This window comes from Dryas octopetala, chromosome 1, assembly GCF_963921425.1.
Source record: "Dryas octopetala chromosome 1, drDryOcto1.1, whole genome shotgun sequence".
Taxonomy (NCBI): Eukaryota; Viridiplantae; Streptophyta; class Magnoliopsida; order Rosales; family Rosaceae; genus Dryas; species Dryas octopetala.
In genome coordinates this window covers 10,107,513-10,134,514 of record NC_141366.1, presented here as the reverse complement: position 1 = coordinate 10,134,514, position 27,002 = coordinate 10,107,513, and the positions used below count along the sequence as shown (strand labels likewise).

At 37.6% G+C, this 27,002-nt stretch overlaps 3 protein-coding genes across 3 annotated transcripts; 1 reads left to right on the top strand and 2 right to left on the bottom strand.

Moving 5' to 3' along the window:
- Nucleotides 1-3,696: 3,696 nt before the first annotated feature.
- Nucleotides 3,697-8,649, bottom strand: DDI1 (ubiquitin family protein). The gene is made up of 16 exons (XM_086241549.1): nt 8,453-8,649; nt 8,278-8,310; nt 7,895-8,022; nt 7,676-7,784; nt 7,304-7,420; nt 6,944-7,009; nt 6,662-6,724; nt 6,527-6,571; nt 6,179-6,240; nt 5,490-5,583; nt 5,269-5,361; nt 5,096-5,165; nt 4,944-5,014; nt 4,488-4,545; nt 4,264-4,289; nt 3,697-4,060 (listed from the first exon to the last, which is right to left on the bottom strand). Exons 1-16 carry the CDS (start codon nt 8,516-8,518, stop codon nt 3,932-3,934), a joined length of 1,230 nt encoding a protein of 409 aa, XP_086097675.1. The 5' UTR covers nt 8,519-8,649; the 3' UTR covers nt 3,697-3,931.
- Nucleotides 8,650-12,624: 3,975 nt separating this feature from the next.
- On the bottom strand, nt 12,625-13,247 carry LOC147297626 (uncharacterized). The gene has a single exon (XM_086229576.1). It carries the CDS (start codon nt 13,099-13,101, stop codon nt 12,886-12,888), a length of 216 nt encoding a protein of 71 aa, XP_086085702.1. The 5' UTR covers nt 13,102-13,247; the 3' UTR covers nt 12,625-12,885.
- Nucleotides 13,248-16,039: 2,792 nt separating this feature from the next.
- LOC147297625 (enhancer of mRNA-decapping protein 4-like) lies at nt 16,040-23,821 on the top strand. Its single transcript, XM_086243911.1, has 12 exons — nt 16,040-17,143; nt 17,754-17,803; nt 17,883-18,039; nt 18,200-18,418; nt 19,049-19,177; nt 19,301-20,878; nt 21,328-21,687; nt 21,764-21,883; nt 21,994-22,164; nt 22,741-22,902; nt 23,040-23,165; nt 23,244-23,821. The coding sequence occupies exons 1-12, from the start codon at nt 16,322-16,324 to the stop codon at nt 23,550-23,552; spliced, it is 4,203 nt and encodes a 1,400-aa protein (XP_086100037.1). The 5' UTR covers nt 16,040-16,321; the 3' UTR covers nt 23,553-23,821.
- Nucleotides 23,822-27,002: the final 3,181 nt, after the last annotated feature.

Here is a 27,002-nt window from a genome sequence, read left to right as displayed (position 1 = left end):
ATACACAAACATTATACACAAACATCATATCATATCCGATTTAGATAGATTTTTGTTTGTAAAACTTCCATTAGCCTATCACGTACGTACGGTTCCATAAAACTTTTTCTCATGCTTGTTCAGGCACAAGGCAAAAGCCGACTGACAAGGATTATTCTTGAGAAATTCAAATTACATAATAAAAGAACTCAAACGTGCCTATAATTGAAAAGAATACGACATTCCGGAAACAAACTTTTTGAAGTGTACGTCATTAGAATGCTATACGTATTACAACAGTACAACCCCTCCCGAATAAAATCCTAGAATATTTTTATTATATATTAGGGTTTAAGGAAAACAACTAAATTGAAATTGCCAATTTTGACTATGGCAAGATGAATTTGTTTTGAGCTATGCATTTTTTATAGTGATCCATTCTAATTTTGAGTGTATTATTTATTTTGAGGATAGGATGAATGTGCATTAATTGGTAATTAACCGCCAAGTGTACATGCTATATATCGATGGACCACATGCCATTGCATGCCCACCCTAGGGTACGTACTCTTGATAAAAGCCTGAATAAAATAAATATTGAAAGGGAGGGGAAAAAGATCTCTATATCTATGTATATGGGATGCATGCATAGGATATAGAAGAGAAAAAAACAAACATTTGATAATATTATGGATAAAATTTGAGGGCTGCTATTTGCACACCATTTTTTTTCTTTTTGCACACTCTTTTGTAAAAAAAAAAAATCAAAAATCAAAAGAAAAGACACACTCACCCCTCACCCAACACACCCCTTACTCTCAGACAAAAAAAAAAATAAAAACACACCCGACCTCCTCCCTCCCCTCCACCAAGCCCCAGCCTTGACCAGCCCACCTCCTTCCCCTCCACCCAGCTCGACCTCCTCCCTCCCCTCCACCCAGCCCTGGCCCCATCGCACCCCCTCCCACCCAACCCCGTCGCACCTTCCCTCTAGCCTCGACCCACCCGGCCCACCTCCCTCTAGGTTCGGCGGATATATGCCGAATGGTTTGTGGGTGTTCGGCGGGTGGCTATCGAATGGTTTGTGGGTGTTCGGTGGGTGGCTGTCGAATGGTTTATGGGTGTTCGGTAGGTGGCTGCCAAAGGAAGGAGAAAGCAGAGAGAGAAAGGGAGGGAGGGAGGAGAGAAGAGGATCGAGGAGGTTGGGATGAGGTCGGGTGCTGCTTGTGGTGGTCGGGTGAGGGAGGGGGTTGGGTGGGTGGGTCGGGGCTGGAGGGAAGGTGCGACGGGGCTGGGGCTTGGTGGAGGGAGGGCTGCGTGGGTGGGTGTGGTCGGGTGAGGGAGATGAAGAGGGGGTGTGTGTGGCTGGGTGTGTGTGTGTTTTTTTTTTTTCTGTTGATGGGGTGTGCAAAAGAGAAAAAATGAAGTTGGTTTTTGGGTGTGAGAAGGGTGAGTGTGTCTTTTCCTTTGATTTTTGATTTTTTTTTAACAAAAGGGTGTGCAAAAAGAAAAAAAAAAAGTGCAAATAGCAGCCCTCTAAAATTTTCATGTTTTGACAGTCTCTCAAATCATAACATGCAGATCTAAATAGATTTTTGTCTGTGAAACTCGCATGCATTATAGCGTCAATGATCATGTGGTACAACGGCTCCATAAAAAATTTTCTCCTCAATATCATGCTTGTTGAGATGATGGCACAAGGCAAAAGCTGAGAAAACAGGAGATTCATCTTCGAGATAATAAAATTCCGCAGCCTCAACCTCTGCAGAGAGGACTGGTTTGCCAGCAAGGTCGTTGGAGATGGAAACTCGAAACACAGCTACACGTGTATAATGAAATTCCATAAGATCCTTGCCGGAATAGGTGAGCCACATACGACCGCTATCACATTTACCCAAAAAACAATTACTAATGAGTAAAAAAGGACAGAATATTCCCTCAAGTTCATGTAGCACCCGATAGGGCTTGGGGATCCCATTTGGATCCAAGTGATAAGCAACAAGGTTTTTGCACCCTACAGGCATGCCAATTAAAAAGCCTTGCTCCAATTCTGCAACAACGCTACACTGCTCATTACTATCCCAGCCGATGTTATTTACATCCTCCCATTTCTCTTGGTCATGAGTGTCAAAAATGTATGAACCCCGAATAGTGTGAATAAGGAGCTTGTTGCCCCAAACACAGTGATCACACAATTGGGAACGTCTATAACGATCGCGTAATGATTCATCATCATAGCAGGGAGGATGAGGAAGATGTTTCCAAGATTGGTGGATGGGATCAAAAACCCTAAAAAGGGGCGGCGGCTCATCATCATCGTCATGAAGGGGTGACTCATCATGTGGATTAGGGTAATTATAATTATAATCATGGCCACCATCTTTTTTCAAGTATGGTCCTGTGGCCAGAAGATAGATTTTGTCCTCAAGGGTGAACACGATAGATTTTGTCTTACCAGTCAATCTGGGATCAATCAACCTGCTGGGAATATTGGGATCCTTGCAGAGACGTATCAATGGAGCCTCTGCCTCTACCTCTGCCTCTGGATCGAAGGAATATACATCCAAGTTGGGACAACTTGAAGACCTCCACATCGAATTTGCATCAAAAGGCTTAATTTATTACTTTACCCCCCACCATATACACTTTTGAACCCACAATTATATGTCGCATTTCGACGGGAATTGCTGAAGAAAACTCTTGCACAACTTCAAACACAGGCTTATTCGGGGACCTCCTACTTTTGCACAATTCATCAATATTTAATCGCAATAGTCGGTCGTACAGCATCAAGTACACAAACCAATCCTTCTTTGGCGGCGGCACCACCGTCATCGTCTATTAAATTTCTACTACTTCTGTAAGACAATAGAGAGGAGCTACAGCTGCACTGCACTCTCAGGGTTAGGGCTTGTGTATGTGATTCCATATATTTATAATATTCACCCAAGGCCATGATGTACCGAGTTGGTTTACCTTTTTGCCCCTGAGCTATGGCCTCCTTGCTTGCTCCCCAAGTAAAAGGTAGGCATTAAAATCGGATTTGCATTTATTTTTGCTTGCTCCTCAAGATATATATTTTTTTACCATATGCTTATAGTCTCTCTTGTTTGTCCCAAAAAAAAGATAGAAAAAAGAAAAGGAAAGTTTTACAATTTTAAGACCGGAATGGAAAGATTTTACCCTTTTTTTTTTTTTTTTTGCAAAAAGGAATTCTTTTTATTACTTTCTGTAGGATAATATAACAAAACCTAGTTGAGCACAAATTATTTAAAAATTGGAGTTGCAGAACCGCCAGTGCATGCTTAAATTACATGTTCAAAGAACTCAGATGTGCCTACTCAAACCCCTTCGAATAGAAATCGAGTTGCAATGCTACTCGAACCCCTTCCAAGAAAAACCTAGATTGCCTTGATATTGGGGTTTTGAGGAAAATAACTAAATTGAAATTAACTATGACAAGAGGAGTTTTTTTATAGAGTGTATCGCCTACTCAAAATAATCCATATGAATACAACACTAAAATGAATGTGTTAGCAATGGCCCATCTTGGCCAACGTCATAGGCTAGCCTAGGCCTCGGAAACACCAAAGAACTTTGGTGGAAGAGCAGCCAGGTACGTAGCCATCGAAATTCAATCTAAAAAGGTACACAGACTAGCAGGGGCCAAAAAAAAGATGCAAACTAAAATTAAAACTCTAGAAAATCACCCCAATCTTGGAACTGAAAATGGTTTACATTTCTAATAAAGTCCAACAGCACTCGTTTGTGGGAAGTTAACAGAAAACCCAAAATTAAATTAAATTAAATTTCCAACAGTACTCGTTTGTGCGTATCAATAGATTAAATGAAATTATAACAAATACACAATTTCAGCTTGCACTTTCGTAATTATGTTCTGAAACTAAGCATTATTCCAACAGTATATGAATTTTAGAGGTATATAGTTTGATCAGCCCCCAAAAAGATACCCTGCCGCTTGTTCTTCATTACCATCAAAAAATTTAAGAGCTTGTATTACTGCATCTCTCCCAAACCCTAGCTCAACAAGCTTTGCAACTTTAGCTTCAAAATCCGGTCCCTGCAGCCACATCATTACCAAACAGAATTTTCAGAGGATGATAATTGACCATCAAGTCAATCAAACTTCATTGCAGATTGAATGACTCTAGAGATCAATGAGGTGCACAAATAAGATGCACTATGCCAACAATGGAGGTTAAAATAACAGCTGGAAATAACTTGAGAACAACTGAGATTAGCCAGATAGCTAAATAAATTTACCTGAGTCATATCAGCACGAGCACTTCCTGTGTCAAATTTCAAACAGAAAAGAACATCACATCAGTTATATATGGAAAGACATCATTAAGACACTGCAAATTTCCAAAATGAAGTATCCCCTTAACCAAGATCAAACAAAGGCAAATAAACTAAATTACATCTCATTGACACAAATAAAAAATGAAGTATCCCCAAAACAAATGCAACCAATTTCCAAAACTAACCAGATGATTGCCCTCCTGTTGGTACATTTTTGCTCTTATCTGTTGTTCCAGATGTCACCTGAAGAGTAACATATTAAAGTACAAATGAAACAGATAATAGTGTTAATCCAAAAAAGAATTTACAAATTATATGTCCAAAAGGTCAACTACCTTCCTAGATTTTGAAAACTTCTATAGACCCTAAATATATCCTAGTGAATGCATGATCCAAAAATCCATGCAATATCTACTGAACCAGAAAAATGGAGAGAACAAGAAACAAAAAACAAAAAAGGGGAGCCAATTTGCAGTCTCATATAGGAGGAAAGAGCAAAATGGTTTAATGGTTAACTCCACAATATTGTTCCTCCAAAGTTTTATTATTAGACTATTCATGGTGTGCATTCAATGAATGGATATAGCAGCAGATTCATTTAAGAAATTAGCCATTGCAAACATCAAGAACTATTGACTTACAGGAGCTCCTGAGCTGGATGCTTCCTTGGAAAACCTTTCTTCATCCAGAAAACGAGATGGGATGTCTTTTTCTGAAATTAGTACATAACTTCATTTTTAGTGGGATCCAAAAGAAAGAACTTCATGCAAATGAGGGAGATCAAAGGACCAACCTTGCAAAAATGGTACAGAAACTTCTCCACCACCAACTCTCATAACATTCTCGTTCAAATCTATAATGCACTGAACACATCAGCAATGTTAGGAGAGTGGAAAATCTATTAAACTTCAATAATTAGAACCATTGAGATGGACAGCTATCAAAGCATTGGACCATGGATGCTACCTGATGCTTACGGAGCATATCCAGCCCAAAGAGAAATTCCATATTGGGAGCATCCAGAACCAGGAATGAGCAAGGGTAAAATATACTCCCAATCTACATAAACAATGTTAAAAAATAAGTTTGATTTACTAGTAATAGTATAGAATTGTTAAAGAAAAACCTGTCACTCAAGCAACCATCTCAGACAGTGAATGATATGAAACATTTACATAGGCTGCTACCTTGATTGGAGCTACATGTATTCGACCCAATATCTCCGATTGACCAACTCCATGAGCAATACCCTTGTAACGTTGATCTAAAAGCCTCAACAATCTAGATAATTTGATGTCCAAAACAACACAACATTAGGCGTTTGCTTTTATAAACTCTTGCAGTATCAATAAAAATACAAAACCAACAGCAATTTTAATAAAGAAAACTGCAATAAAGAGTTCAAACTCCTTTCACAGAAAATTCATTAATAGGGTTGATCACAAAAGGTATATTTGAGTAGCTAAAGTGGTATGATATAAAGTAGCAAGTGAAAACTATCTACTGAGATTGTTAGAGAACTACCTCGTAATGCTCTCTCGTGATCCAAAACAACACCATCATCCTCTCAAAATCATGCATACATTTGGAGCATGTTTAAACCACTGAATTTCTAGCATGAAATGCACAACCACACAACTAATAGACAATGGGCCAGCAGCCACAAGATAGCATTGGCACCTAAATTGCTAATCCAAACAAGCATTCATTCGTAATAAAAGGTGCATATGCATATGTGATGTAAAGAATAGGAAAACTTACATATGGATAAATACTACACCTACATGTATTATCCCTAATAAAACACATCAATTTGATTATGAGAGCTTGTGCAAATCAATTATCATAACCAGTATTAGTTTAAAATAGCTCATACCCACAACGCTCAGCACAGCTTTTTGATATAATTGTTGACTGAGCTCCACTGTCAACAAATGCCTGGACACAAGTGAAAATAAATATATAAACTATATAATTTTGTATTTTTACTTGAAGAAGAAGAGACAAAAAAAGAATGAGTAACTGAGAATACTAGTGGAGATACATAATCTCGATTGAATTGTGCAGGATTCAGGAAGCATAAAGGGCAGTCTAATTAAGCAAGATATCTCACGGAAGGCAACAAAAATGACACAAAGCATTCAAGCATTTAGTCATCTCATATACATTGAACTGAGTGAAAGAAGAGTAAAGTGCAAATCCCTAGCAATTATGTTCCAGTTACCTTCAATGGGACGCCATTAACTTCCATGTCAACATACAACATAACCTGAAAAGTCACATAAAACATCAAACTAAATACCAAGAGAACTTTTTGAAAAATAACAGAGGATAGAGGAATATTGACACTCATACATACCACCCTTGCAAAAGCTTCAGGGTTATGCTCCAGAGCAGCAGCCCAGTTTTCATCAATTCCTTTCTGCAAAGGAAATTAGCAATATTGAAAACAATCTAAACATAACAACAACAACAACAAAATTCCATATCATGTGCATTTAAGAATTGATTTTAAAAGTATGTTACTAGTGCAAGTATTTAATGAAAAAAAACAATTTACAGCATCAGGTGATTAAGGAAACTGTGGAGTTGAATTATCATTTATGAACCTCACACCTTTGGCAAAGAAAGTACCACTGACCTGGCGAATAGCAGCTTCAATCTTCTTCTGGGCTTCAACATCAAAAGGATCTGCATAAAGAAGAGCCTGCTCACAAGATATAGGTAAACAGAAACTGCATCAATTACAGTCAGATTGTAACTCATGTCAAAATTATACTCAATAAGTAACATAGGATAAACAGGTATACTCACAGAAATAGACATTGCAATATCATTTAAGATTAACATTACCATATTCCTTTGAAACTTCAAAAATTACCATATGGCGTATTAATTACATCGTAAAGTATGGAGACAGATTACCTCAAAGGCCATATAAAGCAGCAATTATCCTACAATGACTATGAATCTATGTTAAGAACAGGAAAAGGTAACTTACAAGCTCCTCGTCTTGTTTCCGCCGATGTTCAGATTTTTGGCGATGACGCTCTCGTAAAAGTTCCTGCAGTCTATTGAGATCATTTCCAAGAATAACTTGTGCTAATTCAGGATCACTCTGTAAGTTCCACATAAAAGTAAGATTGTCAGAAATTCACTGGGAGTAAACAATCACATAAACTGAGGATAAGAAAATGCAAATTTGAAAACTCTGCAACAAACAGTTTATACTTTCAGAATAACAATGCCGAAATTACAGAAAAAATCAAATTAATTCATCTAATTGCTGTATCTTTAGATGCACCATATTGCAGCGTCCACAACCTTGTCCAAAACCAAAGAAATAAATCGAAGAAAAAGAACACCATTCTACCTGAAACAACTGCCCCATCAAATTAGAATCATTCCTAATGTGCTGCTGGAAAGCTCCTGGGTTTACAGCAGACCCATCTGGATTGAAGCTCAAATCATTGGTAGAAGCACTGGAATATATTTATAGGCCCATTAAATCCATAAACACTATAAGTGGAACCATAGAGATGAACAATAGTTATTGAGAATTATTGTAAATGATGTAGTGGGTCAAGTATACCTAGATGCAGCATTGGATACCATCATTATCAAGTCTTCATCTTTGACACCAAGGGCACTCAGCTTCTCAAAATTCCTCATCTCCCTCCCATTATATAGCAGCTGTTGTTTCTGAAGCAGCACCCGCGTCTGCTTATTTACATTGTAGAAACAAATCACACATTCACTATACATTCATCCATTAGTTAATGAGATAACTGAAAACTAAATTAGTTCTTCACTTGTTCCCCTAAGTCCAAGTAATGAAAGATTCAAAGATCTAAACTTCACTTCAATTCAATGGGTTTCTTTTCCTACACTTTCACACTATCCAAACAAAGCATAACCCAAAACCCTAAATTTAAAAATAGCAATATTATGATAAATTAGTAAAGAAATTCTCACCTCCACCTCCAGCAGAGCTTTCACATTCTCAACCTATCACCCCAAAAACAAAAAAGAACCAACAAATTAATTAAACAAAACAAAGCAGCAACATGAATATTACACGCCCCAATTTACAGTGAGATATAGACATGCAAGTAAGTGGGGATTGTTGACGTTGAAATTAGGGTTTTACAGTTTCGTGAGGATCGACGTCTAAGTTGAGGATCTGTTCGTCTGCGGTCATTACTGTGATCCTCATCTTCTCTCTGTTTATGTGATTCGATCTCTTTCTTCTTCTTCGTAGCTTTTAACGACTCTGAGCTTGGGCTTTGGATATGGAGGAGGGGCTTTGGATATGGAGGAGGAGCTTTGTTTTGTTTATTTTTTAGTCTTCTAGTCCCACTTGGAGAAGGAGAAAAGGATCGTCTGTGCTACGAATCTCTTGCAGCCGTCTTACTTTTGACTTTTAAGCTTGCTTTTAATTGATTGGATACTCAAAACGCCGCGATTCGTTTGCTTTCACTCAAGGTTACCCAAAAAAAAAAACAGAAATTGTAAAAAATTAAAAATTACTTTCGTACTTAATTTGTCAGGCTCATGATTTTTTAGCGATAAGAGCTAGTATTCATCAACATTCGACAGAGTGATGCTGGAACCTTCCAAATGGATCGACCCCAAATAACAATGCAATGAGGATTGTCTGCATTATTGAGCAAGTGCAACACATGCACAACCTGCCCGGACAGCACATCCTTGCTTTAACTGCTTCTCTTGTTTTCTCACTTTTTAATTTATTTTTTTTCCAGACCCAAAAGGTTTTTCTTGGGGATCTTGGAATTCTGTGAGTGGGGGGGTACGTGGGTTTTGGCAAATGTGTGGGAATTGAGTTTTATCGTTCGTTCTTTTTTTATCGGATATTTTTTAAAACTTTTTTAATCGGTTCAAAAAATTAGTCTGATATGCGAAAACTGATCCAGAACATCTTCGATTATCAAAAAAAAACTAATAATACATTATTATATGATTAGTAAAGATGCATACACATATAATATAATATATGTGAGCATATAAAATATGAGAGAGGAGTTTATTATATTAATAGTCTTGTAATTAGTATATCACTTAGCTTCTTCTATACAAGAGAAGATTGTAAAAGCGTACATGATGACAATAAAATGCATGCATACTCATATACACCGGCCTCCATTTCTCTCACCATAACTCCCCCCTGCAACACATCACATGTATGCTTTGTTTTCATGACACTAAAAGAAACTAATAAACAAGATTTAGATTAATTCTTGAAAAGAGAGCTTTCTTAAATTTATTCTGTATGAATATGAAATATATTTAGTTTTTGAAAAGGAAAAACAAAAAGAAATGAGTGTTATTCATAATGTATAATGTTAATCATGTTGGATAATGATCATTATGATATGTCTTTTCACAAAGAGGTGCATATGATGTGTGAAAGAGTACCATAACATTGGTACACCAACATACATAATCAAGAAATGTGTTGTTTGAGTGATGAAGTGATATATCCTTTAACAAAAGGATATGTCTATACAAAGAGTTGTGTCTCCTTGTTAGTTATAAGAAGTTGTGTTAGTTGGACTTTATAAATAAGAATTCAACCACACATAACTTCTTACAGAACAACAAACGTTTTATTTATTCTTCATCTATCAAAGTTTATCTTCCAACTAAAGAAATCACCCCATTGTGATAAAACAAACGTTTATAGATCGATCATATTACCTACAAATTAAATCTATTTAACATGCATATTATACTGATACAACTTATGTTCTTTAAAATTAGCACGACATGACATATACATTGAACATCATTGGCACAACTCATGGACAGTTGGACACAATTACACGAAAATCAATCATGCATCAATTGGTATTTAAAACGTGAGCAAAATTTTGGTACCTATATTATTACCAAAACAGTATTCAAATATTGGCAGTCATTCATACAACTCGTGCAAGAGTGCAAGGTTTTAAATACCTTTATGTATATGGAAAGCGCAACTCAAGTCCCACTTAAAACAAAATTTAGCAAATGAAGCAGATGATTACAATTACACACATGACACAACTCAAGTCTTATTAAAATCAACGTAAACAATAGTAAAACAATAAGCGAAAAAAGAGACAAAACTAATCGACAAAAATGTAGTAAAAATAGTTTTATTAAAATTCCAAGATCCACACAAATATCTCGCGATGATGCACAGAAACCCAAGATTAGCAACAATAAACAAATCAAACCCAAAAAATTGAAAAAATAGTAGAGAAACATATTACATTAGAAATCATTAATTATGAGAAGAATTCATATCGATCTCTATTCTCTAGAAGGGTGATGGTGCAATGTCGTCCAACCAAGAGGGTGAAGGTGCTATGTTCTCAAGAAGGGCCTTCCGGGCCTGCACAGAGACCCAGGAACATTTGGATCACAAATATCCAAGAAGTGCTGGGTCTTGAAAATCGTGTACTTTTTAAGTGGGCCGAACCCAAGTAAAAGGCCCAATGTTATCAATAGGAACAGAAGGCAGATAGCGCACGAGCAAATCCTGGCGATACACCCCATGCAACACATCTTTGCTTGATTTCAGATTAGAAAGAAAGATTTCTCTCCCTCTCTCTCTCTCTCTCTCTCTCTCTCTCTCTCTCTCTCTCTCTCTCTCTCTCTCTCTCGGCCAAAATTTCTCTTTGGCCAAACAAACAAAAGGTTTCTATTCGAGATCTTGGAATTTCCTGTTAGTGAGGGAATACAAACGATTTCAGGCTCTATCTTTTCTTTAAAGGACAACAAATAGTATAGTTAGTAAAAAGCAAACAAACGACTATTTTGGTCTATGTAGTTTGGTGGTTGATTTAATTTCATTATCGTTATTACAATTTTTTAATCAAATCCTCATAATTTCAAAATTATAACAATAAAATTCAAAATATGATTTTTGTCAAATTTTTATATAATAAAACCAAAGGTAAGAGTATAATTATTTCAATTAAAAATCTACGATAATAATTTTTTTGTTGTTGGACCATTATACCTTAGTCTTAATGGTTTTACCATCTTAAAACATGATGGAAATCTAATTTTAGATATGAGCAAAACAACTTCGAAACTATGAAAATTTGATTGAAAAGATTGAAACAACCACTAAACTACGTAGACCAAAATAGTTGTTTGCCCATTAGTATATGATCGGTACGTTGGTTGAAACGTATTCTTATCTTTTTTACGCCACTCAATTGTACGGATTAAAGGACATTCACAAGAAATTTGCCGCACATTGCGTAACCTAAGCTTAGTTTTACCTGTGGCCACGATTTAATCTTTCGTACAAATGACCCTTTTTTTAATGTTTTACTCGCATCCATGTAAATCCAATCCAAATCTAACTAACTCAAAATGTTTGACGAGTTCACAAGCCATATAAATAGATGTAAAGATATTATTGTTATTAGCAATTTGGTTTAACAAATATCTCTATATTATTATGTATAATGAGCAATTATTATGTATGATCCTTTCACCACATTCCGTTTGATGTGATGCATTATTGCATTGGTCTAATATAATTGTGCCACCTGGTGTTAAACTGATAATGGTTATTTCAACTTTCTAACTAAATATTGTCCTCCATAATATTTTTATTTTATTTCAATGTCAATGTCAATGTTGATTATTCAGCTGTCTTGGTTCCTTGATAAACAAGCCTCTGCTTCCAAGGTACAACAATGCAAAACCTTAGGACATATTAACAAATATTAATAATATCCCCATTATTTATATTTCTCCTTTTATCAAGTATCATTTTTTTTTTTGCGAGGTATAAGTATCATTTTTAATTATAATATTTTTCAATACTTTTTTTTTAACTTTAAATTTCTTTGGATATTTGGTTGTAAGTATTCGTAAGTATATTTTTGTAGCCCATCACAGCCCACTTCCAAGGCCCCAGCTCCCAACCCTGTTTCGAATTCATGTACTTCCAAACTAAAAATATATCAATCAACCATTATAATAACAGAACAGCCAAAATACATATGAAGTTGTGAACATTTACCAATCGAAATGTTAAAAAAATACTCTTGGCAAGTATTTAAACCCAAGCCAAATTATATGCTCATAAAAAATTGGTATCAATCCTGAACAGCAAACACCACCTAAATGATAAAAAACAAAAGCATGGGTAATCTATATTTATTTTTCTTTTAAAGGCTACTTTTTCACGTTTTATTTTCTGCAGAGCTTCAAGGCCACAGTGAGCTGAAAAACCCATATTTTCTTCTTTGGAAATGTTGAAGTGAATGCTTAAAAACCCAAAAATAAAAATTCAGCTTGGTAAATTTTATTAAATTAAAATTAATTATGAAATAAACATAAACAGTAGAACTAATAAACTGACGGGGGGAAAGGAACACAAATCAACCTAAATTCCAAAAATAATCCAAATCCCAGTGCAGCAGCAAAGCAGCAATGTAACCCAGAATACCAACAATTAAAAAATGAAGCCTAAAATTCAAATAATAACAAGAATATAGAAAAAATAAAAAACAGAGGAGTACATTGAAGAAGAGAAACCAAGAACCCAAACAAGCCTTAGAAAGGTGCAGGTGCTGTGTAACCCAAGAAGGGTCTTCCAGTCCGAGTCCCACAGAGAGAGCCATGAACACTGGGATCACAGAAATCCACAGTGTCCTTGAGCTTGTGGAAGCCATGCTTGAAGACTCCGAACCCGAATAGCATCCCGATGAGTACCACTACCAGTATCAAACACGTGCACAGCATGCACACCCTGCTCGGACAGCAGCACATCTTTGCTTCGCTGAATCGCTTCTTCAAGACCCAGAAGGGTTTTCTGCCTTTTCTTTTGAGATCTTGGAATTGTGGAAATGGGTTTTTGTGGGTTCTGAAAAATGTGGGGGAATTGGGGTTTCTATATCGCAATCAGAGAGAGAGAGAGATGGAAACGCTTTGACGCTATGGGTTTCATTCGCTTAAAAGGAAAGCAAATAGCTAGATTGGTTTTCTCCTAGTCGAGTTTGCTTTTGGTTTTGGATAATAGAAAGGAAAATAAAATAAGGTCGAATTTTTTTCCCTATCAAAACAAGAAAGGTGGTTTGCCTTTTCGAACATTGATGACGTGGCGGGATGGGAAAGGTGGACTGTTTTAGTGAAATTATTCTCCAAATTCCGTTTTTTAATTTTTCACCGTTATATCATATACATATAGTTGACTGCGTCTTACCGTCAATATCTGATCTAACGGCCAAAAAATTGTTAAAAGAATAACTAAGTCAATAATATCTTACGAGAAAAACTTACATGTCTGTGTGATAGCGATAAGTGGTGTCACAATCTAATGAGAGAGGGAGAGAATGAGAGAAAGAGAGAGAAGCAATGAGAAATGTCATGTCAGTATAATATGGTTATAAAAAAATTCTTCTCACATATTTCTCGTAACAAAAAAAAAAATAGTGGGATATCTTCGTTCCAAATATTAAGTCCAGTAAGAGGTTGTTAGATTAGGGAATTTTGACTAAAATGGTTTCTCTTCATTACCATAACTTGTTCCAATTAAAGAGTTGAGATAACTTTTCTTTTGACAATTTTTGACAAAAAATCTTTAGATAAATTGAATTATGTACGAAATTTTGACTCTTATCAATATTTTGAGTATTGAAATATGGAGTTCAGATCCAAAATCCAATGTTCGAGTCCAAATTTTACAATTCATAATTTAAATTCAGAAAGTTTAGGAAATTGGTCCAAGTTTGAGTCTGTGGGATCTTGAATCCAAGGTTTGGATTTGAGGTCTAGAGTTTGTATCTAAAATTCAAGGTCCAAGTTTGGTCCAATTCTTTTGGAACAAAAAATAATTAAAAAGTTTGGTCCAATCCAATCTTAATAATATCATTTACCGAATCCAAGTTTGCGTGGGCCTCTAGACAATAGCATATTACACAACAGTTGCACTTTTTTATTTTATTTTATTAAACACTTGCATTATTAAGAGCTTAGTATATCCAACGTGACACAGTATAGGCTTGAGCCATCCTACATACATGAAATGATCATTTTTACACCTAATCAACACTTAACAGTATTATCGGGAAGAAAATTTATTAAAGGAGTCTATTATAAGCCCAACTATTTTTCAATTTTTGTTTTTCTAACTTCCGTGACATTTTTGCATTTAATTTTACAATATTGTTCTATTTTTGCGTAACGATGTAGTGTGCACATTATGTGTCACACAACAAATATTACTACAAAACCACATGGCACATATCATTTTGTTTGTTTTTAGCCATGCACATATCATTTTGTTTAGGTAAACAATCGCTAATAATGTAATTATTCATAATTTTATATTATAATTTTTAAAAGGCTTAATAGTCACTTTGCCCCTTCATGTATAACCTGTGTGTTAAATTGCTTCACAAATTAAAAATTTGGTAATCAAGTTCACAAACTTTTTAAAATATGTCAATCCATGTTAATTTCCTAGGGTTCCATTTAGATTTTCATAAACAAGTTTGTGTGAAGGTAAAATGAATAAATCACACCAAAAGCCTTGCATGAGTTGGGCATTGTTTGATATTAACAAGACTTGTCTCATTTATTGAGATTAAAGGTATGAAAGTAAACAGAATTTGGTAAAACTAGGACAAACCCACAAAACACATCTAAGACTTTAGACGTAAATTGTCCCATTTGCCTTCATATGAATGATACGTGACATCTTTTATAAAATAATTTGGATGAAACTTTAGGAAATCCAGACCTATTTTTAGTTTTCCTATATAATTAATTATACATAAGTCTTTTCGATATTATGGATTCACCTAGGGCTGGGTTTGGTTCGGTAACCGAACCGAAACCTACAAATTGTCCACTGACCGACCATTGGCGGTATGGCCAGCTTCAGAACTGCTATCGCTACCGAGTACCGACAAGGTCGATTTCAATAGTTGTTGGTCGATTTGGTCAGTTTTGGTGGTTGGGACTTCATATTGTCTCTCTATAACTCCAACTCCAGTCATTTGTTGCAACTCTAACTCCAACGCCGAGTCACCTTCTGTAACTCTAACTCCAACTCCAGCCTCTACATGGCGTCGGTCCAACCACTCAACCTCGGAGCTTTGCCTACGACTTACCACTGCGCGCAACTCACCTCACCCGTGCCCAAGTGCCACTGTTGCACCCACTCCCCGGAGCTTCGCTGCTGCCAAGCCCGAGCTCATCGTCCACCTTCAGGATGGTGGTGGTGGTGGTGGTGGTTCCTGGTGGCTATGGGATGCTCCCGAGGAGAAACTAGAGAAGAAGAGAACCTAGAGAAGAGGAAGAAGAAGAGAAACCATAGAAGAGGAGGAGGAGGAGAAGAAGAACAAGAAGAAGCGGTCGGTTTGGTATCGGTAAACCGACATTTTGTGATTTCCAAACTACCATTGCCACCTTCGATTTGATAAGTGCACCGACACTAATTCTTCAGACAATCATCGTACGATTTATTTTTTGGTTCGGTGACACCAATTTCGATAGGGTTTTAGTTTTTCAATTTTTTGGAAGAACCGTCCCAATCCTAGATTCACCTCCCATAAGAAGGTTGGAAAAAAAAATCTAGAAAAAATTGGGTCGTAAAGTATGCATTCTCCATATACATAATGGGTGGCCATTAGTATATTCCAAAAGGTCGAAGCCCCTACTGTGAAATTCACAAAAATTGTCAAATGCCCAATCACAGCTTCACTATATTTGGTCTCCCCAAAGTCCCACCTCTTCACTTCAAAGTCCTCGTTGCGTTTTTGATTGATTTATTTTCGCTGTGCAGCTTCCAAGGCCTCCTCTCTCTCTTCCCCTTCTTCCTGCTCATTCACTCCCTTCAGATCTCACTCTCTGCAAACCCTAATCAAATTCCCAATTGCCATCTCCTTTTCAAGCTCATTCCCCTGTCACCAAACACAGAAACAAAAACCAAATCCCACTCTGCAATTCCTCATTGAGCTTGATAGACACATAGATCTGTTCTCTCATGGCTTCACCTGGGAATCCAAATCCGCCACAACAGCAGCAACCGGTCTTTGACATGCAGAAATTCTTTAAACCCACAAACCCAACACCACTATCGCCGCAAGGTTCACAAACACCGACCCACAATAATACAAACCAAAACCCTAACCCTAATTTGAATTCAGCGTTCCCAATCCCACCCGCCTCTTTTCCCCCACCTTCTGGTCCCTACTCGTACCCTCCACAGGCGGCGGCGTTTCACCAACAGCAATTCCAGTACCACCCTCACCCCCATAACCACCCCCAAATCCCTTTCCCTCAAGACCACCACTTGGTCCACCAGAGGTCTCTCTCGTTTCCCACCCCACCCCTCCAACCCCCCAGTAATTACAACATTACCACTGCTTCATCCAACAACAACAGCAATAGCAACCCCAATTCTGGTGCCCGAATCATGGCTCTTCTCGGCGCTCCTCCCCCGAATCATGAGCAGCAGTCATCTCTGCCCGAGTCACAGGTCCCTGCGGGTGTTTCGATGATGCCCACTATCCCTATGGGCATTCCGCCCACTGGCCCGACTCGAATGCCGAGCAATAAGCTTCCAAAGGGCCGTCATTTGATTGGCGATCACGTGGTCTACGATGTAGATGTTAGGTTACAGGGTGAGGTTCAGCCACAGCTTGAAGTTACTCCGATAACCAAGTATGGTTCCGATCCCCAGCTCGTGTTGGGCCGCCAAATTGCGGTTAATAAATCGTATATATGCTATGGATTGAAGCAGGGGAACATTCGCGTTTTGAATATACACACTGCATTGAGATCTTTGTTTCGAGCTCATACACAGGTTTAATTCATAACTTATATAGTAGTTTGTTTTTAAAATTTTTGTGTTTGGATTAGTTATGTGATGTGCTTTTTGATGATCTTCATCTGCCAAACCGAAATTGCATTGAATGATTGCTATCTGGGTGTTGATGCTTTGCATAGTGTATACAAATTTAATATTCTCTCTTATTTTCGGTTGGCTGCAAAAGTTAGTTCGACTTCATATGCTGTTATGTACAGATAAATGTTAATGGCGTAAAATGGATGGAGAGATAAAAATATTTAGTATCAGTATAAAATTTATAGGACTAATGTTTGGAATATATTTAGTATCAGTATAAAATTTATAGGACTAATGTTTGGAATAGTGAATTGCTGGAAATCTCACTGCTTGACAATGAAATATAGCTTGTTGAGTGTTACCTTGTTTGGTTAATTTCATTGACTATATTATATAATGCTGTGTTGGCAACCTAATATTGTAGGGAGTTCATATATTTATGTAAAGAAATGTGCAATAACCTTTGTATTGTGTGATCTATTCTCCACTAGATTGGATTTTGTAAAGTTTGGGAAAATACAAAGTTTTAGTATCTCTTCTTGATGTAAGTGATGTCTTGTTATGTCAGAGGGTCACAGACATGGCTTTCTTTGCTGAGGATGTTCATTTTTTGGCCAGGTAGCTCTTTTTTCCACATTTCTTAATTTGATTCCTCGAGTTTCTCTTTGGGTTATTAATTTGACATAATTTTGTGCAGTGTGAGTGTAGAAGGACGACTTTATGTATGGAAGATTTCTGAAGGTCCAGATGCAGACGGTACGCCACAAATCACAGGAAAGCTTGTTATTGCTATTCAAATAGTTGGAGATGGGGAAGCTGTTCATCCACGGGTTTGTTGGCACTGCCATAAACAAGTAATTCATTCTTCTAATGTCTCTTCTTAATCGAACAGTTATAGCTCCATCCTTTTAGTGTCCACAGTCATTTTCTGTATTTTTTTTGTTTGATGTTTTTTTGTCTTTGAAGTTGTTGGATGTTATATCTTTTACTTATGACTAAAAACCAATCATACAGGAGGTTTTGGTAGTTGGGTTTGGAAAGCGTATACTAAGAATTGATACTACTAAAGTTGTGAAGGGTGAAGTCCCCCCTGCTGATGAACCTCTTAAATGCCCTGTTGAAAAGCTGATCGATGGGGTCCAGTTTGTTGGTAAACATGATGGAGAAGTGACTGATTTGTCAATGTGCCAATGGATGACCACCCGTCTGGTTTCTGCTTCTATGGATGGAACAGTATGTATCTTCACAATTTTGTGGTCTTTATTATTATTATTATTATTAATTTTTTTTTTCACTACAAATGTATTTTCTTGTAGTGTAAGTAGTGAAAATTTAAACTGCATTTTCGTCCGGTCTAGTGGAGACAATTTAAGGAACACTACCTGGTTGCCTGGGAATTTGTGCTTCATAGAAAATGTGTTGGTTATCCAGCCTCTGTTTCTATATCCTTGAAAAAGTGGTATGGTGAGGTATCTTTTTGTTGGGCTTCAAATCCCTTTGTGTAGTGCATCACCAATTGGACACCGTAGATTAATTTTTTAATTATTTTTAAACACGAGGAAATTGTGAAGACAGAGATGGGGGTTGATTATAAGATAGTGTGATTGAGTTCCATGGTTTTAACCATGTATTTTTCTTATAGTAGTATGAATCATTTAAGAATTGGAAGAGAGAAAACAGCGGTTCATCATACAATTTCAAATTCATATGAGATTGATTGTTTGCTTTATTAGTTGTATGGATTTTGGTAAAGAAATGATCATGGGTTCTATTTCACAAGCATGCAGACAGTTTTCTTAAATTTTTCTGATTGATTTGGAAGAGTTTTTGCTGATTCCAAACAAAATCTATGTGATGCTACAGATAAAGATCTGGGAAGATCGCAAGGCACAACCGCTGTTAGTATTGAGACCCCATGACGGCCATCCTGTTTATTCGTCTACATTTGTAACTGCTCCGCACAGGCCAGATCACATTATACTTATCACAGTGGTATATGAGCATTGATTTCTTTACATTACGATAAGGTGTTTTAATTGTGCTCCTGCTGCCTAAATTAGATAGCTAAGAATGTTCTAATATATTCTTGTAATTATAAATCAAACTGTTTTGCAGGGGCCACTTAATCGGGAAGTGAAGATCTGGTCCTCGGCGAGCGAAGAAGGCTGGCTGCTTCCCAGTGATGCTGAATCATGGAAATGTACCCAGACATTAGAGTTGAAGAGTTCTGCTGAACCCCGAGTTGAGGAAGCATTCTTTAATCAAGTCATAGCATTGTCACAAGCTGGCCTTCTCTTATTTGCAAATGCTAAGAAGAATGCTATATATGCTGTACACTTGGAATTTGGCCCTGATCCAGCTGCAACACGCATGGACTACATAGCAGAATTTACTGTTACTATGCCTATTTTAAGTTTTACTGGGACAAGTATATCACCTCATGGGGAACACATTGTTCAGGTTTATTGTGTCCAGACACAAGCCATTCAGCAGTATGCTTTGGAGTTATCCAAGTGCTTGCCTCCACCAGTGGATAATGTGGGTTTAGAAAAGTCGGACTCTAGTGTTTCACGTGATGCAACAGGTTCTGAAGGATTTTCTCTGGATCTAGCTAATTCGGCACAGAAACTAACCATCCAAGTAAGTAGTTCTGAGGGTGCAGTTGGCATGAGGTATCCTGTAAGCTCTAGTTCTGTTGAGGCAATCACTTTAAAAGATATTACCACTCCGAATACAGAATCAAAACCTGTTGCGTTGACACCGGCAACTAGTGATGCTGATGTTGCTTTTGTTGCCTCACCACCTCTTCCTTTGAGTCCTAGGTTGTCTGGGAAACTTTCTGGTTTAAGAAGTCCAGCGGATAGCTCTGAGCCTGGTCGCGCACTCACTGACCATGGTGGAGACCAGCAAGTTAATAATTACTCATTTGACAGGCAAATGGACAATGTTCGTTTGAACTTGTCAGATGTGCCTGCAGTGGATGATGATTCAAGGAATGATGAGCAGAAAGTTGCACAAGATGATTTATCTAGTGTGCTCAATCCTCCTCCTATCTTCAAACATCCAACCCATCTAATAACTCCCTCTGAGATTTTAATGGCTGCTTCATCCTCCGAAAATACTAATCCCATTGACAAAAAGAGTGAGGTGGAGGCAAATATCCAAGATGTGCTTGTTAACAGTGATATAGGTAATGCTGAGGTGGAGGTTAAAGTAGTGGGTGAAGCAAGATCTACTCAAATTGATGAATTTGGCTCTCAAGGAGAACCACAAAATGTGGTTTCAGAAAATAAGGAAAAGTTCTTTTGCTCCCAGGCATCAGATCTTGGAATTGAGATGGCCCGAGAATGCTGTGCAATATCAACAGAAACTTACATTACAGATGAAGCTCGGCAAGTTGATGGTGCAAGCATGACAGAACCACTGGCCCAGCCTCATGCTGGGGAGGAAGACCAGGACTCTACAAAAGATGTATCTGGTTCATCTCCTTCCACAACAGTTTTGCCATCACAGACACCAAATACAAAAGTGAAAAAGCATAAGTGGAAGAACTCTCAAGCATCAGGTCCAGTTTCCCCATCACCCAGTGTGCTCAATTCAATGGATTCCTCCCATGAACCAGGTAGTTCAAGCCCCCCCTCTGCTGAAGCTGCTTCCCCTCAATTTATGGCCATGCAGGATAATATTAATCAGGTGATTGCTCAAGAATATAGAATTTAATTTTCCCTGCATGCATGATATATGAAACTTTTTTCTGAATGACAATAGTTGAATGAAGGGTTTCTTTAAGAGTTTCAAGACTACCTACTCATTTTTAGCCTTTCCAAAGTTATGCAACTGTCTTTTCAGTTCCTCTATTAATTTATGTCTTTTATCATTTTTGGAACACACCTCTTAATTTGGTTTCCCTTGTTCTATTTCACATGTTTGTATGTTTTCTCAAAAGCGAAAAAGTTGTGTGATTTGACTGACATAGGTTTAGGGTACCGGATAAATCTTAATTTGAATCGCTGCCTTTTCTTTGACTCTTGTTCTTTCTTTATCTGGGTTGTAATAAGCATATGTTATAATTGTGACTTTTGTGGTAGATATGTGCATTGACCTGTCTTTATTTAACTATGTCCCTTTTGTCATTTGCACAGCTATTGACTATGCAGAAAGAATTGCAAAAGCAGATGTCAATGATGGTTGCAGTCCCGGTTACAAAGGAAGGGAGAAGATTGGAGGCAGCTCTTGGACGGAGTATGGAGAAGGCTGTAAAGGCCAATAATGATGCTTTGTGGGCTCGTTTTCAAGAAGAGAATGCAAAGAATGAGAAGTTGTTGCGAGATCGTACTCAGCAAATAACTAGTGTGATCAGCAACTTCATGAACAAGGACTTTCCAACCATGTTAGAGAAAATGGTTAAGAAGGAATTAGCCATGGTTGGACCAGCTGTTGTTCGTACTATCACTCCAGCTATTGAGAAAGCGATTCCTACGGCTATTTCTGATTCCTTTCAGGTTAGAATTTTAAATTATATGACCCCTCTATAATAAAGCTGGCCTATGGTTATTGTAACTGGTGCTTGTGCTGCAGAGAGGAGTGGGTGATAAGGCAGTTAATCAGTTGGAGAAATCAATTAACTCAAAACTTGAAGCTACTGTTTCCAGGCAAATTCAGGCGCAGTTTCAAACTTCTGGTAAACAAGCTCTTCAGGTATGTATGATCTCATGTTGACTGGGCTTTCCTTTGTTTTTAATCCGAATATCTAATATGTTACTTTGGTTTAGAAATTTTTGAACTAATGATATGACCTTTCCCCATAGGATGCTCTAAAGTCTAGTATGGAAGCTTCAGTGGTACCTGCCTTTGAGAAGTCATGTAAAGCCATGTTTGAGCAAGTAGATGCTACGTTCCAGAAAGGAATGGTGGAACATACAGCTGCGGCTCAGCAGCACTATGATGCTGCACATTCGCCTTTGGCACTTGCTTTAAGGGTACACACTTGTATTACGTCCGGCATTTTCTTTTCTAATAATTTATAAATTGGAAAACTTCCCTTCGCCTATGCTTCAAGAATTGTAATCCTTGGGGTCTTTGAATTAATACTAAAAAATGAAGGTTGGGAGATTCTTGGGGTCTTTGTTCACAGAGGCTTCTTGTTGAGTTCACTGGTATTTGTTGAACTGGCCGTAGGTGATATTATCAGCATTTTTAGGTGCAGTTTTCAATCAATTGGTGTTTATGATTTAAATCTCGATTCTACCACTCTTCTCCTTGCATGCAAAGAGTATCCAACCATTTGCCTTTTTCCCTGTTATACTTGAGATTGTATGAGGTAAATAACATTAGACGGTGAGGATATAAATGATGGCTGAAAGGATGAGTTTGTGTTGACTTGTAGAGATGAGGTTCTCTTTTGGTTTATTGTTGTCTTACTGGATGATTTCTTTTGTGAATGAAGTATTTTAGGTTTGCTTGTGCTCTTGCCTTCTGATTCGGATCCTCTGCATGGTTTTCTGTAGTACAGTTTCATCAGCAAGTGTGTGTGATTATCATTTTGATGTTTGCAGGAAGCTATTAATTCTGCATCATCAGTGACTCAAACACTAAGTGGAGAAGTGGCTGATGGCTGTAAGCGAATAGCTCTTGCAGCTGCACAAGCAAACTCAAGTGGAGTGAATCCACTGGTCGCACAACTAACCAATGGACCTTTGGGTGGTCTCCATGAGAAGGTTTGCTCTATCTTAAATTTTTGGAATGAGCATGAATTGTGGAACTCAATATGTGACTCCAAATATTGTATTTATCTGATGAGGCCTTTTTGGTCTACTATTTTAATATCAAGAAGCATATTATTTATTCATAATAGGTTGAGGTGCCTTTGGATCCAACAAAGGAGCTATCCAGGTTGATATCTGAGCGCAAGTATGAGGAGGCTTTCACTGCAGCTTTACAAAGAAGTGATGTGACCATTGTATCGTGGCTATGTACTCAGGTATGCTTTAATGATCTTCGATGGTTGTTATCTGGGCTTGCAATGGATTGTGAGCTTGACAACTGCTTGCTTTTTCAGGTTGATCTGCGTGGGATATTGTTGCTGAATCCTCTTCCTCTGAGCCAGGGAGTGCTTCTTTCTCTTTTGCAACAGCTGGCCTGTGATATTACCAACGATACACCGCGAAAAGTTGCATGGATGACGGATGTGGCGGCTGCCATAAACCCAGTTAACTCGATGATTGCAATGCATGTGCGGCCCATCTTTGAGCAAGTTTATCAGATACTGCACCATCAACATAGTTTGCCTACGATCAGCAGTGCCGAGCACAATAGTATTCGACTTCTCATGCATGTTATCAACTCCATGCTGATGGCCTGTAAATGATAATTTCTGTCTCTACAATTCTACCATTGTGCAAGGAACATTATTTTATGGACATTTTGTACAAATCTTCAGTGATCTCTTATGAAAGCATTACCAAAGTGTAGAGTCGGTCAGTTTCCATGGAATTGGATACGTAGTCTAGGTATTTTGGGTTTTCTTGCTTTGACTCCTTTTTTATTTTTTATTTTTTTCTTGTCTTAGTTCTCTGTAAACGTGAAATTTTGTATTTTCTTCACACCTGTGAATGGGCATCCCTTTTGTTTTGTTTTTTTGTTAGTCTTAATTGTTCTTTCTTCCAAGAGCTGTAGGAATAGAACTGTGAATTTGGTTGGGTTTATCTTAAAGACCCAAAAATACAAATGACCGTGGTGAAGTCAACTGTTATCACCCTGGACAACCGTTTGAGTAGTTTGTTTGTAGATTGATAGTTGAAGATTGAAAGAGAACGAGTAAGTTTTATAATTGCCTGTAGGGCTGTTGTAGTGTATGTAGCCAACATCCTCATTTTAGGAGTATAGAGTAAATTATAGATTTGGTTCACTTATTTTATACTTAGTTCAATTTTAGTCCATGATCTTTTTTAAGTTCTATTTTGGTCCACTAATTGTTTCATTTGTTTAATAAAGATTCAGATTTGTGACTTTAAATTCTTTGGGTTGTGTTTTCTTCAATTATAATTGAAGTATGAGTTATATTTCATCATTTTTTAGTCATGAAAACAAATTTAGAGTATTATAATCTAAGAGAATTGAGATTGTGTGAAGTTTAAAAAATTGGTAGTTTCGGGTACTCTATTTTGGGGTCAATTATCTTGAGTTTTAGAACTCTAATTTGAATGATTTGTATATAACTGTAAAGAAGAAATGCATAATTTTAAAACAAGTATATGTTTGTTGAATTTGGGTGAGATTTAATCGGGTAAAAGACATGTCAAATTTGAAAAAATAAATTTGGACCTTTATTGAACAAGTAGAACAATTAGTGGATGAAAACAGAACTTAAAAAAAATTGTGAACCAAAATTGAACTAAGTATAAAATAAGTGGACTAAATCTGTAATTTTCTCTATTATCAAATTATAGTAATAACGTTTGATAAAAACAAGACTTACATTATACCAACGCCACTAACCATATTGTTGTAAGAGGGAGGTGAGGTGATATAGTTGAACCAATACAACAAATATATTACAGCTATTAGATTTTTGCATTTTTTATATCACCCCAAGGTAAAAAAAACAGTTCCCCATCTTAATTAAAATTCTGCAAGCTAATTATCAAAGTTAATTACACTTACACTCTTTGAGGTTTATCGTCTTTTCACATATACCTTCTGGGATTTCAAAAATTACACATATACTTCATGAGGTTTCAAAACTATTGCATATAACCCCCTACAAGAGAAAAAAATAAATAACCTGTTGATGCAAATTTCCGTAAGAGAAATGCAACAACTTAGAGATAGAGACCTGGCTGATCCGAAGTCTTGCTGGATGATGATGTGAGATCTTCCTGTAAGAGAAACAAGATCAAAGGAGATGGACCGGTGTGGTACCAGCCAAACACGCTCCGATGATGAAGTCAGTGATGGTGTATTTGATGGTAGGTGAGGAAGAACAAATGATGAACTTGGGAGAATAAAAAGAACAAGGCAAATGTTCTGGGCGTATCCCCAGCAAGTTGGATATGCTCTTGGGTGAGTGAAGGCTTTTTTGTAAGTGCTTGTCTGGTGAGAGGTTGATAACTAGATCGATGCCCATTTTACACATATAAGTTGGTATATATAGGCAAAGGAGTTTGTGATGAGTAAGTTACCTGCATGTGGTTGGCTGGCTGAGAAAGATCCACGCATTCGGTCATGAACAGTGGCATGCACAGCTACCCACCTCCTTTGCATTCAATGCTGCATTGAATGCAAGTATGGAAGATTCAAGTGAACTGCCTCAGTAGTCATGAATGTAGGCTGGGTTGTCTCTTTTGTCAGAAGACCTTTGTCAGGTGCATTTAAGTGTGGCGGTTCATCTCAACGTGATCTTCGTTGGAATGGCGGCGGAGAGCCGAACCGACTCGAACACATGTTCTTATGTGTATACATGAAGCCCATGTGTGATCGGATCAGACATGGAATTCCTGACCGAACCGATCCAATAGATAAGGGTCCCTCTGAGTCATAACCGGCTGACGTTAGAACTTGAAAAGAAGTTTCTTCCGCGCCGATCCGAGCCGAGCCGAGCCGAGCCGAGCCGACCGTGAAAAGACGAACACTCAATCTTTTAGAAGATCATCGGTTCGGGTCGGACCGGGCACGAAGGACTCGGCGTGGAGATCCGATCCGAGCTGACATAGGAAGTGCCGATCTGTGATGATGTGGAAGTCAAAGTTTGACCACCGAAAAAGTCAAACACTGAAAACGGGTCTGACCAGCCACGTGTCCAGCCATGGTTGGCTGTTAGATCGGTGTGGGTTTATCCACAAACATAACCAAAAAAGAAAATATTTGTATTGATGTTGGACCTTACACCTTGAGTAATTTTATTAGATCATTTCACGCCTTAGTATGTTTTTTTACATAATTTTTCATCTCATATAGGGGGTTATATGCAATATTTTTGAAACTTCAGGAGGTACATGTGTAATTATTGAAACCCCAGAGGGTATATGTGAAAAAACGATAAACCTCAGAGGGTGTAAATGTAATTAACTCCTAATTACCAATAAACTTGAACTAATTAAGTCACTTCCAAATAAGTTGAATTTTTATTTCTTTGATCTAAGAAAACAAGTAGACAAAATGTTAGAATAATCGATTTAAAAACAATCGTAATTTTAACTTCTGGAAATGAAAATAATATTCTCTTTGTTTTTTTGCTAAAAAAATAAAAATTATATTCTTGAGGAGAATAGACAGCAGCAATTTTAACGCTTTAATAATAATTTTAATAATATTATATTTATTATATTCTTATATCATATTTTTATATTATTTTACGTATCATTATTTTATTGAACAAATTTTTTTTTTTTTTTTTAGATTTTTATTTTTATTTTTTAGTATCCAATGCATGAATACCATTAGGGGTGGGCATCAACCAGTCCGAACCCGGCCGGCCCGCCTCCACCGACCCGCCAAGCAGCAAGCCGACCCGTCCGATCACTAACGGGCTGGTGTCGGCCCGCCCCCTTCCACCGACCGTCGAAGCCGGCCCGCCCACCAAGCTTCCAGCCACCATCTTCTCAGGCAAGCCAGTAGCCACCATCTTCTCAGGCGCACTGCAAGTCTGCAACCACCTCCATTTTCGTCACCGTCCACCTCCATTCCGCCACCAACCACCTCCATTTCTACCACCAACCACCTCCATTTCCGTCACCGTCCACCATTGCAGCACAAGAACCACCTCCACCAGCCACCATTTCTCAGGCGAGCCACCTTCTCCTTCTCGGCATCTTCTCTC

Bases quoted from the DNA above. Each gene is read 5' to 3' on its own strand.
- LOC147297626 (XM_086229576.1), bottom strand. From the start codon at position 13,101: ATGTGCTGCTGTCCGAGCAGGGTGTGCATGCTGTGCACGTGTTTGATA.
- DDI1 (XM_086241549.1), bottom strand. From the start codon at position 8,518: ATGAGGATCACAGTAATGACCGCAGACGAACAGATCCTCAACTTAGAC. The intron at 8,311-8,452 runs GTAAAACCCTAA...TTGGGGTGATAG, and splicing joins ACGTCGATCCTCACGAAACT to GTTGAGAATGTGAAAGCTCT. The intron at 6,725-6,943 runs GTCAGTGGTACT...TTTCCTTTGCAG, and splicing joins TTGAAGCTGCTATTCGCCAG to AAAGGAATTGATGAAAACTG.
- LOC147297625 (XM_086243911.1), top strand. From the start codon at position 16,322: ATGGCTTCACCTGGGAATCCAAATCCGCCACAACAGCAGCAACCGGTC. The intron at 17,144-17,753 runs GTTTAATTCATA...TTGTTATGTCAG, and splicing joins TGTTTCGAGCTCATACACAG to AGGGTCACAGACATGGCTTT. The intron at 18,419-19,048 runs GTATGTATCTTC...GTGATGCTACAG, and splicing joins CTGCTTCTATGGATGGAACA to ATAAAGATCTGGGAAGATCG.